Genomic DNA, 13,112 nt, shown 5'->3' with positions numbered 1-13,112 from the left:
GTGAAAAATTAACATTGAGTACAACAATATAATGTATGTAGAAGCAAGTGGCATTTTTGTCGTGTCTCAATGTGTAAAAATATGCGGTATACAATTGGTCAATATACAGTAGTGCTCGTAGTGGGTTAAGATGCATGAGATAAAGCCCATTAAAAAGAATACTTTTTTAGGGGTTTTATACTGACAGGTTTATGCCAATGGTGCGGTTACCACTTGTTCACTATTTCAGGCATACACCGTGCCATGGAAGTGATTTATAGAAGATTTAAGTCAGCGAAACGTTTTTACTGGCAAAAACCATCCCTGCAAGCAAGGCCGGATGCAAGTGCGTTTGCATGCAAACATGCTCAGCGTTGACGCTCCCGAAGACGGTGCCACTGCGCTGGCAATGGGCATCCGGGTAGCGTATAAGAAAAACATATCCCACAATCCAGTGTAGGCTCGGTGGCGCTTAAAAATCGCAGGTTTTCAAATGTGACACACTATATTTTTAGAAGGTCAAGCAAGCGCCCTTTTAAATGCCCACTCGCTTTTGCGCCGAAGACGCAGCTCCAGCGACAGCGAGCGTGCAACAGTTGAGCCCTGCCTTTAGCCTGGCCAGGAACCTAGCCCAGCCGTGCTCGTGGCTCTCACGTCCGTAGCTTTCTTGTGGACACCATAGAGGTGCTAATGCAGCTGCTAGGAGAGAGGAGGCAAAGGGATGCACTTGGCACTACTTTAGTTTTTTTCCAGGGGCTTTACCTGTGCTTGGTGTTCCTGTATGTGAAAGAGGAGTCCCGCAGCAATACACGCCTCATACATAACTCGTTTTGACGGTGGCAATATGTAGTGTCGCTATATTGATTCACTGTTAACAGATTACTGTCGACAGTCATCATGAGATGCATTCTGCTGCATTTTTTTTTTGTCCTCCAAATGCAAGCTGGTACTCCAGAGGCAAGATTTCAGTGATGCAACAATTCAAAAGGAAGCAACATTATTGCTGCAGTGCCCAACAGAAAACTTCCAAGGATGCTTCGAGCAATGGAAAGGCAGAAACACTGGATTGTGCCTAACAGGGAGTATTTTGAAGGTTACCACATTGATGTATTTCAGAGCTTGTGAAATCAATTTTCATTAAATGTACTGCTCAAACTTTTGGGACAGACCTTGTATGCATGGGTACAAAGGTAGGACAGTGCACTAAGAAGTGAAAAGAACAAACTAAGAAATGGATACAAGAAACAATGTCATGAACATTAACCCCTTGACACCCTAACTTATTTAGATGTGATCAAGGAATTTTAAACTTTATGATTAGGCTTTTGCCCACAGACTAAAAAAGCTACGCTGTAAAATGTCATTAAACTGCTGTTTTTCTGAAAATTGGTATGTCGCTACTTTGGGACACTGGTCATTTGGTCTATCTCCGGCAAATGCAAAAAAATGTATGCAGAAGGGCACATACTTGGGGAATGCCTGTTTTTTTTTTCTTCTGAAATGCTTTTAATTTTAAGAAAACTTCTCATTTCACTCTTGCTGGCTCAAATGCCGATTGAAATTGAAAATGCAGTTTATGTATCTTTGTGGGGCAGAGATGAACATCACACTTGGAGCACATGAAAACTGCCTCTTCTTTAAAGTTAGGATGTTCGTCCCTTTGTCGCATGTCTTTTACAAGTAATCAGTGCCACACGCTCCCATCTTGACACCCGTAGTTGGAAATGGTTTCACAAGACCGCTCCTCTTCAGCACTAGGAATGTTTTAATGGACGATGACAACTTACCAGTCTGCTTTGGAATAGTGTCTATTTCCTATTATACAGCAAACTGCTTCACAGAAAAAGATTCAAAATATCACGTTACAGTGTTCACCGTCCGGCTCTCAGGCAGGTTATTGGCATCGCAGCATTTTGCATTTCTCAATGCAGGATGTGTTCGTCCATTCCACCCTTTCTATTGCTAAGAGGCGCGTGTTCGGAGCCACAGTATGTGAATATTGAAATTAGATAGTTATAATCCCGGGTAGTAAAGAGTTTCAAAAGTTGGTTTTTAGCATAGGTAGTAATTTTTATTTATTTTACCTGAAGGGCCCAATGCAATGGCGGATGGGTGGTCTTCTGGTCGTACAAATAATTTACACTTCAACAGTTGTGGATGTGTCATATTGAAAGCTTTAAGCATGGAACACAAAGAATGGCACCAAAAACTTTCAAAAGCAATTTATTTCCCTAAGAAACTTTCATTTTGTTGTTTCCAGCATTATATTATGTACAAAGCTTCTGGAATTAAGCTATAATGTATCTTCTGGTCATTACTAGCTCATACCCATTGCTTCACAGGGTGTTAAGGTCTTGGCCTGGGGCTGCAATAGTAGAAAAAGAGCAAAAAAAGCAGTCAGTGCCAATAGTCGCAGGGGAGATTTGACAGCAATAGTACCAGGCAGCAATGTTACTCTAGAGGTTAAATGGCGAGCCATAGTTGCACAGATATTTACATGTCAGTACTTACCTTTAAAAATGCCTCCCCCCTCTTAAAATATGGGTGAGTTATAACGACATACATGCAGTACTTGAGTGCACAACAATGAGCGATTATTGTATGTGCATTGTTTCTCTGGCGAGATTTTTTTTTAACTTTAGCAGCATAGTACCAAACACCAACAGATGTGGCTTGGCATTTGCATAGTTTCGCACAAATATACTAGAAAGAAATCTGGTGGTAATGGGCCTCTTCGATTTGTCATCTCAGAAAAATGCTGCTTTAAGTCGATAAGAGGATAGTCAGCAGATAGTCTTGGGCAGCCCAGGATAACAAATCAAAGAGGATTATTGTCTATGCATGCAGCTGGTACAGCGGCTCGACCAGTGTGGGAATAATAAGTTGTACATGGATTTCTCTAAGCTGTGTCTTTTTGGCTTCAGATAGCCTTCTGGCGTATAACCTTCTAACCTTCGTATAGCCTTCTGGCGTAAGCGTATAACAGCTGTGTCTTACCAGTACTCACGTACGGAGCAGAAACCTGGAGGCTTACGAAAAGGGTTCTACTTAAATTGAGGACTACGCAATGAGCTATGGAAAGAAGAATGATGGGTACTATAACATTAAGGGATAAGAAAAGAGCAGATTGGGCGAGGGAACAAATGCGAGTAAATGACATCTTAGTTGAAATAAAAAAAAAAGAAATGGGCATGGGCAGAACATGTAATGAGGAGGGAAGTTAACCGATGGTCATTAAGGGTTACAGACTGGATTCCAAGGGAAGGGAAGCGTAGCAGGGGGTGGCAGAAAGTTAGGTGGGCGGATGAGATTAAGAAGTTTGCAGGGACAACATAGCCACAACTAGTGCATGACCGGGGTAGTTGGAGAAGTATGGGAGAGGCCTTTGCCCTGCAGTGGGCGTAACCAGGCTGATGATGATGATGATGACGACACCCTCAAGTACAACACCCCAGAAAAAAAAACATTCACACATATTACCCGCACAAGTAAGAGCATACAACGCCCAAATCCCTGTAAAGACCGTCTACGGTTGTGAATGGAACCAAGTGAAAGCGAAAATGAAAGACCATCACAATGGAACAGAAGGCAACCATCTAAAGGCTGTCGCATCAGGTAAAGAAGTCACATGCTGCACAAGCCGCAGATTCCCTTCCTGTTTTATGAAAATGTCATCGCATTCATGGCCGTGTAGTTGCTCCACAGGTCGTAATGCCGTCTTATTTCCATGTTTGCAATTGTGCACCCCATTGGGCACATATTGTATTGTAGTAACTGGCAATTAATATAACGAAGGAATGGATGTAACAAAGTAATTTTGGCTCCCCCTTTAAGTTCGCTATAATGAGGTTTGAGTGTAATCCGCAGGCTGATTATACGTATCGCTAAATTTTCTTAAAAAGTTTCTCTGTGTTTGCAGAATGGAATACGTTAAGCTTACATGTAAATGGAACGCATCAACCTGAATTTATGCAATGCAGCATAAACTGCTGGTGTCATGCAGTCAGGGTCGCACTCCATAGCATTGCGACGATGCACCACACGTGAAAGGGAAATGCTATCTGCGGCCTCAACAACCACAAAACTATAATTAGACTGAAACACAACAGTGAGAAAGGGCCTGTAAACAAATTTTCTGTGCAACTGGAGTCGTAAGAAATGTTGAACTTGCATTTTGGCATGAGAATATTTGAATAACTATGCTTCGAAAACAAACCAACTCCAGAGATGAACACGTTTCGATTTTTATAGACAAGGAACCCACTTTTCTTAGATTTGTCTATATCTGTCTCCAATGTCAAAGCTTTATGCAAATCCCGCAACTACATGAAGTATTGACTTCAACTTTGCTTAGAACCAAGAAGTTTATATTCGCTCAAGCCTAGAACGGTTGAAACCAGCAAATAAGAAGCACAAAAGGCAAATTAAGGCACTGTAGCATGAAGTTTGGTGGACAGCAACTTGTCCTTTCACTAATGAAAGGAGTGCTGTCTTGTGTTATGTAAGCGCTTATGATTCACTATGCCCGGCAGGCAATGCTTCTTGCTAATGGTGAGCAGCCAGCAGTGGGTGATGCATGTTGCAATGTATGCAAATGGCATGGAATGCAAGGCCTCGAGTGGAAGTGTCTCAGCTCTTTATATTTTATTTACAATTGATTTCGGCACAAATGCAGTCTTGGATAGTCAGGCTAAAGACAGAAATTCATTGACCTACATCAGCCCTATCACTCACATACTGTTAAAGAGAAATTCGGCGCTAATAAAGTGAATAAAAATACATAGGGTGGTTGCTTGGGCTAGTTGGTAATTCATGATCAAAAATAACGTACAGCGCGAAGGACAAGGACTGCGAGAGATGACATACACAGCGCTGACTTCCAACAATATTTTATTGCGTTGCCACATCATGAGTACATAAATATACAAGAGGGGGCATGCGCAGAAAATGAAAAGCAGTCACAAGGGGTGTTCTAACAGCAAGTCACTGTACTAAGAGCATGGTTACTTGAAAAAAAAGAAGAAAACGAACATTACAATTTCTATCTGTTTAGATACCTGACTTCACTAGGGGTCAGCGCGATAGAGGGGGCACTAACGCGTATACTACCAAGTTTTCTGATGAAATCAGCTTCCACAATTTCCCAGGTGAGCTGTGAGCTGTGTCTCGCTGTGAGCTGTGTCATGCCTGTATGACACCTGGGAAATTGTGAAGCTGATTTCATCAGAAAACTTGGTAGTATGGGCGTTAGTGCCCCTCTATTGCGCTGACCCCTAGTGAAGTCACGTATCTAAACAGATAGAAATTGTAATGTTCGTTTTCTTTTTTTTCAAGTGACCATGCTCTTAGTACAGTGACTTGCTGTTAGAACACCCCTTGTAACTGCCTTTCATTTTCTGCGCATGCCCCCTCTTGTATATTTATATACACATGATGTGGCAACGCAATAAAATATTGTTGGAAGTCAGCGCTGTGTATGTCATCTCTCGCAGTCCTTGTCCTTCATGCTGTACGTTATTTTTGAAAAGTACACAAATACTTTAATGATGTGCAATACCAATACAAAAAAAAGTAAAGAAAAAATAATGGCAGTACTCATCTAACAGTGACAGTCAATAGTATAATGCGATTAGCATATGAGCAATGTAGCGACACATCATATTTCTGAAGTCACAGTTATTTAACATCTGTAGTGGTCATTCTGACACTTACGTTGCCTTGGCTGTGTGAGACATACTGTGGTATCATCCCACTTCACTAAGGCACTTGCTTGCCAAGGTCACCCATGAGCATGGCGCCATGACGATGCCTGTATGACACCGACACAGTGACAAGGATGGAATGATGAAGAAGGAATTACGTCAATGAACGACAAAGGTGATATGATGATGACAGCATAACGACAATGGTATGAAAATTCTTGAATTGAGTACAGCACTGCAGAACTAAGACAGACACACAACATGAACACGAGCACAGACATTTTATGCTGTGTATCTGTCTTGACTCTACGGAGCTGCACTCTAAGTTATTTAAACTAGCCCCAATGCAAGCCTTAATCGACAATTCTTAAATGATGATGATGGTATACCGATGACAGCATGATAACAGCATGATAACGAAATGAGGACAATGGGTTGATGACGAGTGTATGACCATGATAGTTAAGATGACAACCTGATAGCTAAGCTGGAATGAGAACGATAGCACAACTATGACAAGGTCTGTCTGATGACAATGCAATGATGGCGATGGCTTGACAACAGTGGTGTAATCAGGATTGAAGGATGACAGCGTGATTATGATAGACTGGCAGACAAGAAATGACGTCAATTGATTGATGAAGTTATGACGACGACGCTATGAAGACAGTGGGATGACGTTACTGAGGTGACAACGATGGTAACACGACAGTGTGACGACGACGGCATGATAAGATTTCGATGTTGAAGTCAGAATGACGACAAGGGAACCAATGACCGGCATGGTATCAAGATGACAGTATCATGACAACCGGATGATTAGGCTTGAATGACGACAATGGCATCACCCCAAATGCATGACAATGACCGTCTGAGGACGACACAATGACAACGATGGCTTTAAAATCATAATCATGATTGAATGATGACAACGTAATCATGATAAATGACAAGGAAAAAATGATTTCGATGGATAGATGAAGGCGGTATGACGACGCCGGCATGACAACAATGGTGTGACCCCGACAGCATGATGAGAGTCGGATATTAAAGTTAGGCGGCATGACGAAAGTCAAATCATGAAGCTAGAATGACGACAATGGAACAGCCATGATGCCATTACAAGCATGAGCACATACCTAGTGACCCAAGCTGGTAGATAATTTGGGCCACTCGACTGGCGCAAGAGGCTAGATAGATAAATAGATAGGCTCAAAATGGCTGAAGTAGGCAAAGAATGCTAATCGCATTAACAATAGTGGCTCATATACGAATAACATATGCAACAGGAATCTTCAGAATTACCAGAAATAAAAAGAGAGAAATAAAAATACTACTCCGAGAATACTACAAGAATGCAGCAGCAGCCTAGAATTCTATAGCAATATATAAGCTACTTGACAATTGACATTATTTTTTTCCAATATCAGTAGCATATTCACTGGCAGCATGATGAAGATGTGTGAGGGGCCTTTAGGGTATTCAAGATAAATAAATAAATATTGATGCCTTTTAATGTTTGGCATTAAATGATCGCTTAGTAAAGTGATACCTCGATATAATGAACATAGACATAACAAAGTAAATAAAAAATTTGCTCACCAATATCAGCATGTAAGGAATACATTCTTATAACAAACATGAGACATAATGAAGGCTTTTTCGTGTTCAGTGTGACTTTGTTATAATGAGGTTTAACTTTACCATAGCTTTTTCAGCAAAGGAGAATTTTAAAGCAGCCGCATCTGAGCAGGTGAACACTGTCTGACACCAGAGGGATAAGTTTTAAGAAGAGTGGCACTCATCTTTACCTACTTTACTGCATATGCAGTGGCGGGCTTCAACTCAATCGTGGGTAAATGGTGAGGGATTGTAGTATGCGAGACAAGAAAGAGCAATTCTTGGAGCAGCAGGACAAGGCCTCGTGTACACTACGAAAGCTGCCTGTAAGATTATGAGGTCAGCCTAGGCAGTGCAACTCACCATGATGAAGATGTGTGAGGGCAGCATCTCGTTGAGGAGGCCGTCGAGGGTGGAGGCAGCTGCAGTGCCTGGCCCCAGCACCAGGTGCATCCGGGGCAGAGGCACATATCCCGGCAGCAAGGGGTACAGGTTGTACGTCAGGGTCTGGCACTCTCGTGGGAGGATGCGGAAGTGCAGCTGCGCACACGGAAGCCAAGGACAAACAAGTCCAGAGAGAACATAAAATTTCACCACATTGCAGGTATTTTCAGTTGTAAGTGTAGTGATCGCGTTTGTCTCCTCTTGTGCTCTGCCTTCTTGCAGTACAGCTCAATATGATCAAGCTATACCATGTGCCCAATATTCTGTTTTGCTGCAGTGCAAGTATTTTACTATTTGCAAGCTTAAATTGAGGCAGTAATGCAAAGGACTTAGCAGCACTGACAGGTGTAACTGCTCAACTATCCTGCCCAAACAGTACTGTCACTAACCAATAATTCAGACATGCTCAGTTATTTGGACAACCTTATGGCACAGCCACTGACTCTGTAGACTTAATCTATTATGGGATGCTTAAATTTTAGACACCTTACAGCTTGTTCAATAATTCGAATTTCGCCTGCACGATCAAGTGCTTTAGCCACGAAATCTAGCAGAAAGGGTGATTTTTGTTAGCTACATCACCTGCATGGTCGCCGGCCATGATGCTGGCCATGATGCCGGTTGAAACTAGTGAAGCTTAATCGATCCAGCAGTTGTCGACAGTGCACAAACCACAGGACAAGCTGAGCCAAGCCACAAAATTGTAAAGGCTGTATTTACGGTTTTTCACATCTGTCGAATTTGTTCCCCTGTCAAAATGCGACACAGTCCAAGGCAACTTCCTTGATTTTTGTCACGCAGAATCTAAAGTGGCGGCATCTCTACTCTTGATGCTGGCGTCAACGAGAGCAGCAGTGAAGCGATAGAAGTGCTGAACAGTGACGGTTGTGAACAAGCTCACGATCATTCAGCTATCAGAGTTCTTCAGCAGCGGGCACTGCAGCAGCACAACTGGCATGATGCTAAAAAACCCATTCTGCTTTTTGCACTACAGTTAGTAACTAGTATTCGTGTTCTAAATGCTTCCGCAGTGATGACCATTGCTTGCTGCTGCTGCCCTGCCCACTGTGTGTCAAGCGTATTTTTAGCTGGGTGCCTTGTTTTCCTGGCGACCTCTTACTCTGCGGCGATATCGAGGAAAACCCTGGGCCAACCGAAACAGAAATGCTGCATAAATTACTGGATGGCCAGGGCAAGCTGCAGTCCACTATTGAAGAGATCAAGACATATCAAGTAAGCATGGAACAAAAAATTTCTGTCCTAACAAGTAGAATCGAGCTCTTTGAGAAGCAATTATTAACTGTGGCTGTGCTGGACAGCAAGGTAATGACATTGAGACCCCAGTATCAATATTGAACAAACAACTAACTTCCATCGTCGAAAAGGTTGACGACATCGAAAACTGGGGAAGGAGGAAGGAGGAAGAACTTGATCGTTTTCAGCGTAGACGAGTCTGACATCAGATTACCAAGGTGCTTGAAGGGTAGTGACAGAAGAACTTAGCAGGATATTGCGTGTAAACATTGCTAGTATCAAAAGGATACATAGATTAGGTCGAAAGATAGAAAATAAAATACGTCCAGTTACTTTACAATTCTTGGACTACCGCGACTTAGCATCCATACTGAATGCCTGTAGCAAACTAAAAGGCAGTAGATATTCTGTGTCAGAAGACTTTTCCATAAAGTGCATGAAATACACAAACAGTTATGGAAAAGCACCTCGGAGGAAAAAGCAAACGGAGTGAAAGTTCAGCTACTGTGTGATAAGTTAAGCATTGATGGTGTCGTGTGTGGATGGGATGAGCAAAAGGGTTTTCATTATCATCTCAATAAAAAAAAAAACGAAATTGACAATGCAGTCCAAAGCGTCGCTTGCTTATAATTCTCAGTGTTAACTGCAGGAGCATAGTAAACAAGGCTACTGGGTTTGAGGGACTTTTACTGGTACATAATCCAGATATTGCTATTCTAATGGAAATGTGGTTGACCGATGCAATATACAACAGTGAATTTGTCCTGCTGGGTTTTAGTGTGCTTAGAAAAGATTGCGGCACTAAAGGTGGTGGTTTGTGTATCATTTTCAAGGCGTCTTCAAATGTGCATAAAATGCCTGATGTACCTAATATGCAATGTGTCTTTGCAAGGTTTATTGTGCTAATGTTGGATATGTTTTGGGAGCAGTGTACAGACCCCCTGCGTCTACCATAACCGATCTAGAGGAATTACAGGAATGCATGAACACATATGTCAAGTCCGGTGATCGAATCATTTGGCAGAAGATTTTAGTTTACCTAACGTGAACTGGTCCTCCATGTCATAAGCACATGTGTAAACACAGCGATACCACAGCTGATGCACTCTTGGATATCGCCTTTGAATTTGATCTTTCGCAGGTAGTTGAAGAGCGTACGAGGGTGCAGGGTATGTCTAAAATGATTCTTTTTTTGTTAACAGAGACATTTTTCCTAAAGCGCACTGTGATGTAGCTCCTGGCATTTCTGATCGCCGTGCTGTATTACTTCATGTATCTTCTGCCTCTACAAAGGAAATCCGAAAAACTTCTATTTCCTAACTTTTCTAAAGCAGATGACCTGTCAACAATTGAGGCCCTTTCTTTTCATTCTGATGACTTTGCCAATAGTACTGATAACATACACATTCTAAGGCACCAGCTTAAGCATATTGTGAACTATATGCGTTTTGTGCTAAACATTGGTAAGAAAACAAAAAGTAAGAATCCGTGGATTTCCAGGGAGACAAATTATGGAGGCGGCTAAAGAGACTTAAAAAAGGAAAATCTTGCTCCTACGCATCATATCGTGATAACCTAATTTCAGATTTGTCCTCTGAAGTTGAAAACCAAGTGGCCATAGACAAAACAGGTTACTGCGGGGAATCACTACCTAGTTCTATTACAGTGTCATCAGAAAAGTTTTGGAGAACTGTTTCGCCTAAATCCTTGGACTGCGATACCTTCGAAATTATTGGGGAACAGGTAACTGATTTTGAATTAATATCTAATTCATTTAACGACCACTACAAATCTGTTTTTACTAAAGCTGATAATATCCTACCTTTTTTTGTTTTCTCCTTGGCACGTATGCCAGACCTCATAATCTCAGAACAAGGTATCTTCAACATGCTGTTAAAGCTGAATATAGAATTCACCAGGGCCAGACAACATCCCAAATTCGTTTCTTCGAAAATATGCTGAGTGGGTGTGTAAGTATTTGCGTGTTTTATTTAATAAATCATTACGCGACGGTGAACTACTGAATGACTGGGTGACAGCCACAATGCAGAGCAGCAGGACATGCAGCTGCATTTCTCCGGCGCACGCTGTTGCCCGTAGGCGGCGACACGTCCGGTGCCGAGCGCAAAAGTGATCATACCTCGTGTACCCGAAGGGTAAATGATCAAGATAACAGCCCTTTTGCATAAATCTACGTCCAGCACCGAATCCGCAAGCGATGCTTATCGGGTGGCACCAAAACCAGCATTCTTGAAGCAAGGTATGCGTATTCCCAGATGATCGCTCAATCATGACCCAATGTGTGACACTCCATATGCTGCAATCGCCATCTCAAGAGCCATAAACAACTCCGTGTCGGTGGGGTGTGGATTTCCTTGATTTTGCTGCATTTTTCTTGCTGAGGTGCACATTAGACAGTGCACTGCTGCTATTGGCGAGTGTTGTTCGAAACGCACGTTCAGTTTGCATTCAGTTTCACCTTATGTGATTAGCCTAGGCCTCACTAAGTCATCAGCCGCGGGAAACGCAAACTGAATGCGCGTTTCGTACAACGCTCTATGATCTCACCTAATAGGCTTGCAAAAGCTGTCATCAGATGTCGGTAGCAACATGCCTGCCGCTTCAAACGGGCGATCAACAAACAAGATGGCGGCCATGCCATGTTTCCAGTGCACTGATCGCTCTGGGCGCTTGGTTGTTTTTGTGAACAAAAATGGCAGCGCCCGCACAAGTGTAATGTGGAGATATTTTAGGCAATATTAGTGCAAAACAATCGCATTTGAGCGCATTTTGGAGCCTGCTAGCCTTACGCGAGTAGGTATTATGCGGAGTTACATTCCGGCGAATTTCGTTGATGTGGGATTGCAGTACAGCGACATTTCGTTGCCGGAAGGTACAAAATGCATTGAATTCTATGGCCGTTCGCTGGGGATACGAAAATGTTTTGTTGTCGTGAGAATTTTGTTGTTGCGGGATTTCGTTATCGCGGGTCTCGACTGTAGTACTTTTACCGGCCGTATCAACTTGTAAACATTACCTTGCTAACTAAAATACTAAGCATGGTGCCAGCGCGCACAGCGAACATGAACACATCCCACCCAATTACTATGGACACTCGCTGTCAAAACGCTGGCGTGAGAAAACGCAGCAACAGCAGCGAGCAAAGCGACAATCGTGCTGTCTATTGCTTCAATGCAAAGTGAGCGCCGAGAACACACAGCACGCGCAAAGCTACGAGTCGCCAATGCAACTAGACTCTGCCCCCAATGCAGAGCATATGCACAGTTGCAGCCGAAGAGAACAAACCCCCCCCCCCCCCCCCCCCCAGGTGCTTCGCAACGTTGGGTGCCCAACCTGCGAGAGAAGTCAGCGCACTTCCTCTTTGCGTTCATCTCTTTCGTGTGGGTGAGATTGAGCCCCGATCGTCTGCTCTCCTCGCACACTTTCACTCGAACCTACAGCGTAGTGCGTGCGGCGACGGTGACGCTGACAACAGAAATGCGCTTGGAGTGTCCATATAGTTGCTCTAGCAATTAAAAAATAAATAAATAAAAGACGCAGCACCACGTTCGTGTTTTTATCTTGAAGGTCTTGATAGAGGGAGAGAACCGATCTGCAGCAGACGGCCGCAGATGGAAAGGGCAAAGCTGCACGGCGACGATCGTCACCAATGTGCTCCCACACACTAGCACTCTCCCCATCTACGATGGCGCAGGGTTCGAATTATCGGTGGCGGTGCGGATTTCAGTGTGAATTAGCGGGGTGCATTACATATTTCTTTCAATACAGTGTTGGACGGACTGCGGCGGCTACTTCTTCGAATTATACAAAATTTCAAATTAACGAGTTGCAAATTAACGAGCTTTTACTGTAGCAGAGTCCTCCTGTGGGTGACACTATCAGCTGTGGGGGTACAGTGGATGCAAAAGTGTTGCTGGCTTCACTTCGTACCACCGATGTGGAGATATCAACACGGAATGAAACCGTATCTTTCATCGCCGACTCTGAAATTCAACAAAATGAACTTTTTTCTCATTGAAGTTTGCTTTTTGCGTCTGCCAGATAATTAAGAAGATATTAGGGCTCCTTCCGTGTAAGAAAAATCAATTGGTG

The 13,112-nt window shown here is 43.0% G+C and overlaps 1 protein-coding gene across 2 annotated transcripts in view; it reads right to left on the bottom strand.

The window, feature by feature from the left end:
- Positions 1 to 2,186: 2,186 nt before the first annotated feature.
- Positions 2,187 to 13,112, bottom strand: part of gry (trafficking protein particle complex subunit 11 gry) — a 151,932-nt gene continuing 141,006 nt past the window's right edge. The window contains exons 29-31 of one of the 2 annotated variants that reach the window (XR_007597898.3): positions 7,665 to 7,841; positions 5,692 to 5,788; positions 2,187 to 2,344 (exon numbers count right to left, since the gene is read on the bottom strand). Coding sequence is in view for 1 of the 2 variants with exons in the window: in XM_050172604.3 (XP_050028561.2) it covers positions 2,297 to 2,344; positions 7,665 to 7,841 (225 nt within the window). In the remaining variant the exon portion in view is untranslated. The remainder of the gene's footprint in view (positions 2,345 to 5,691; positions 5,789 to 7,664; positions 7,842 to 13,112) is intronic. The other variant, XM_050172604.3, reaches the window with a different exon arrangement.

Source organism: Dermacentor andersoni, chromosome 3, assembly GCF_023375885.2.
Source record: "Dermacentor andersoni chromosome 3, qqDerAnde1_hic_scaffold, whole genome shotgun sequence".
Classification (NCBI taxonomy): Eukaryota; Metazoa; Arthropoda; class Arachnida; order Ixodida; family Ixodidae; genus Dermacentor; species Dermacentor andersoni.
This window is presented reverse-complemented; position numbering and strand designations above follow the sequence as displayed.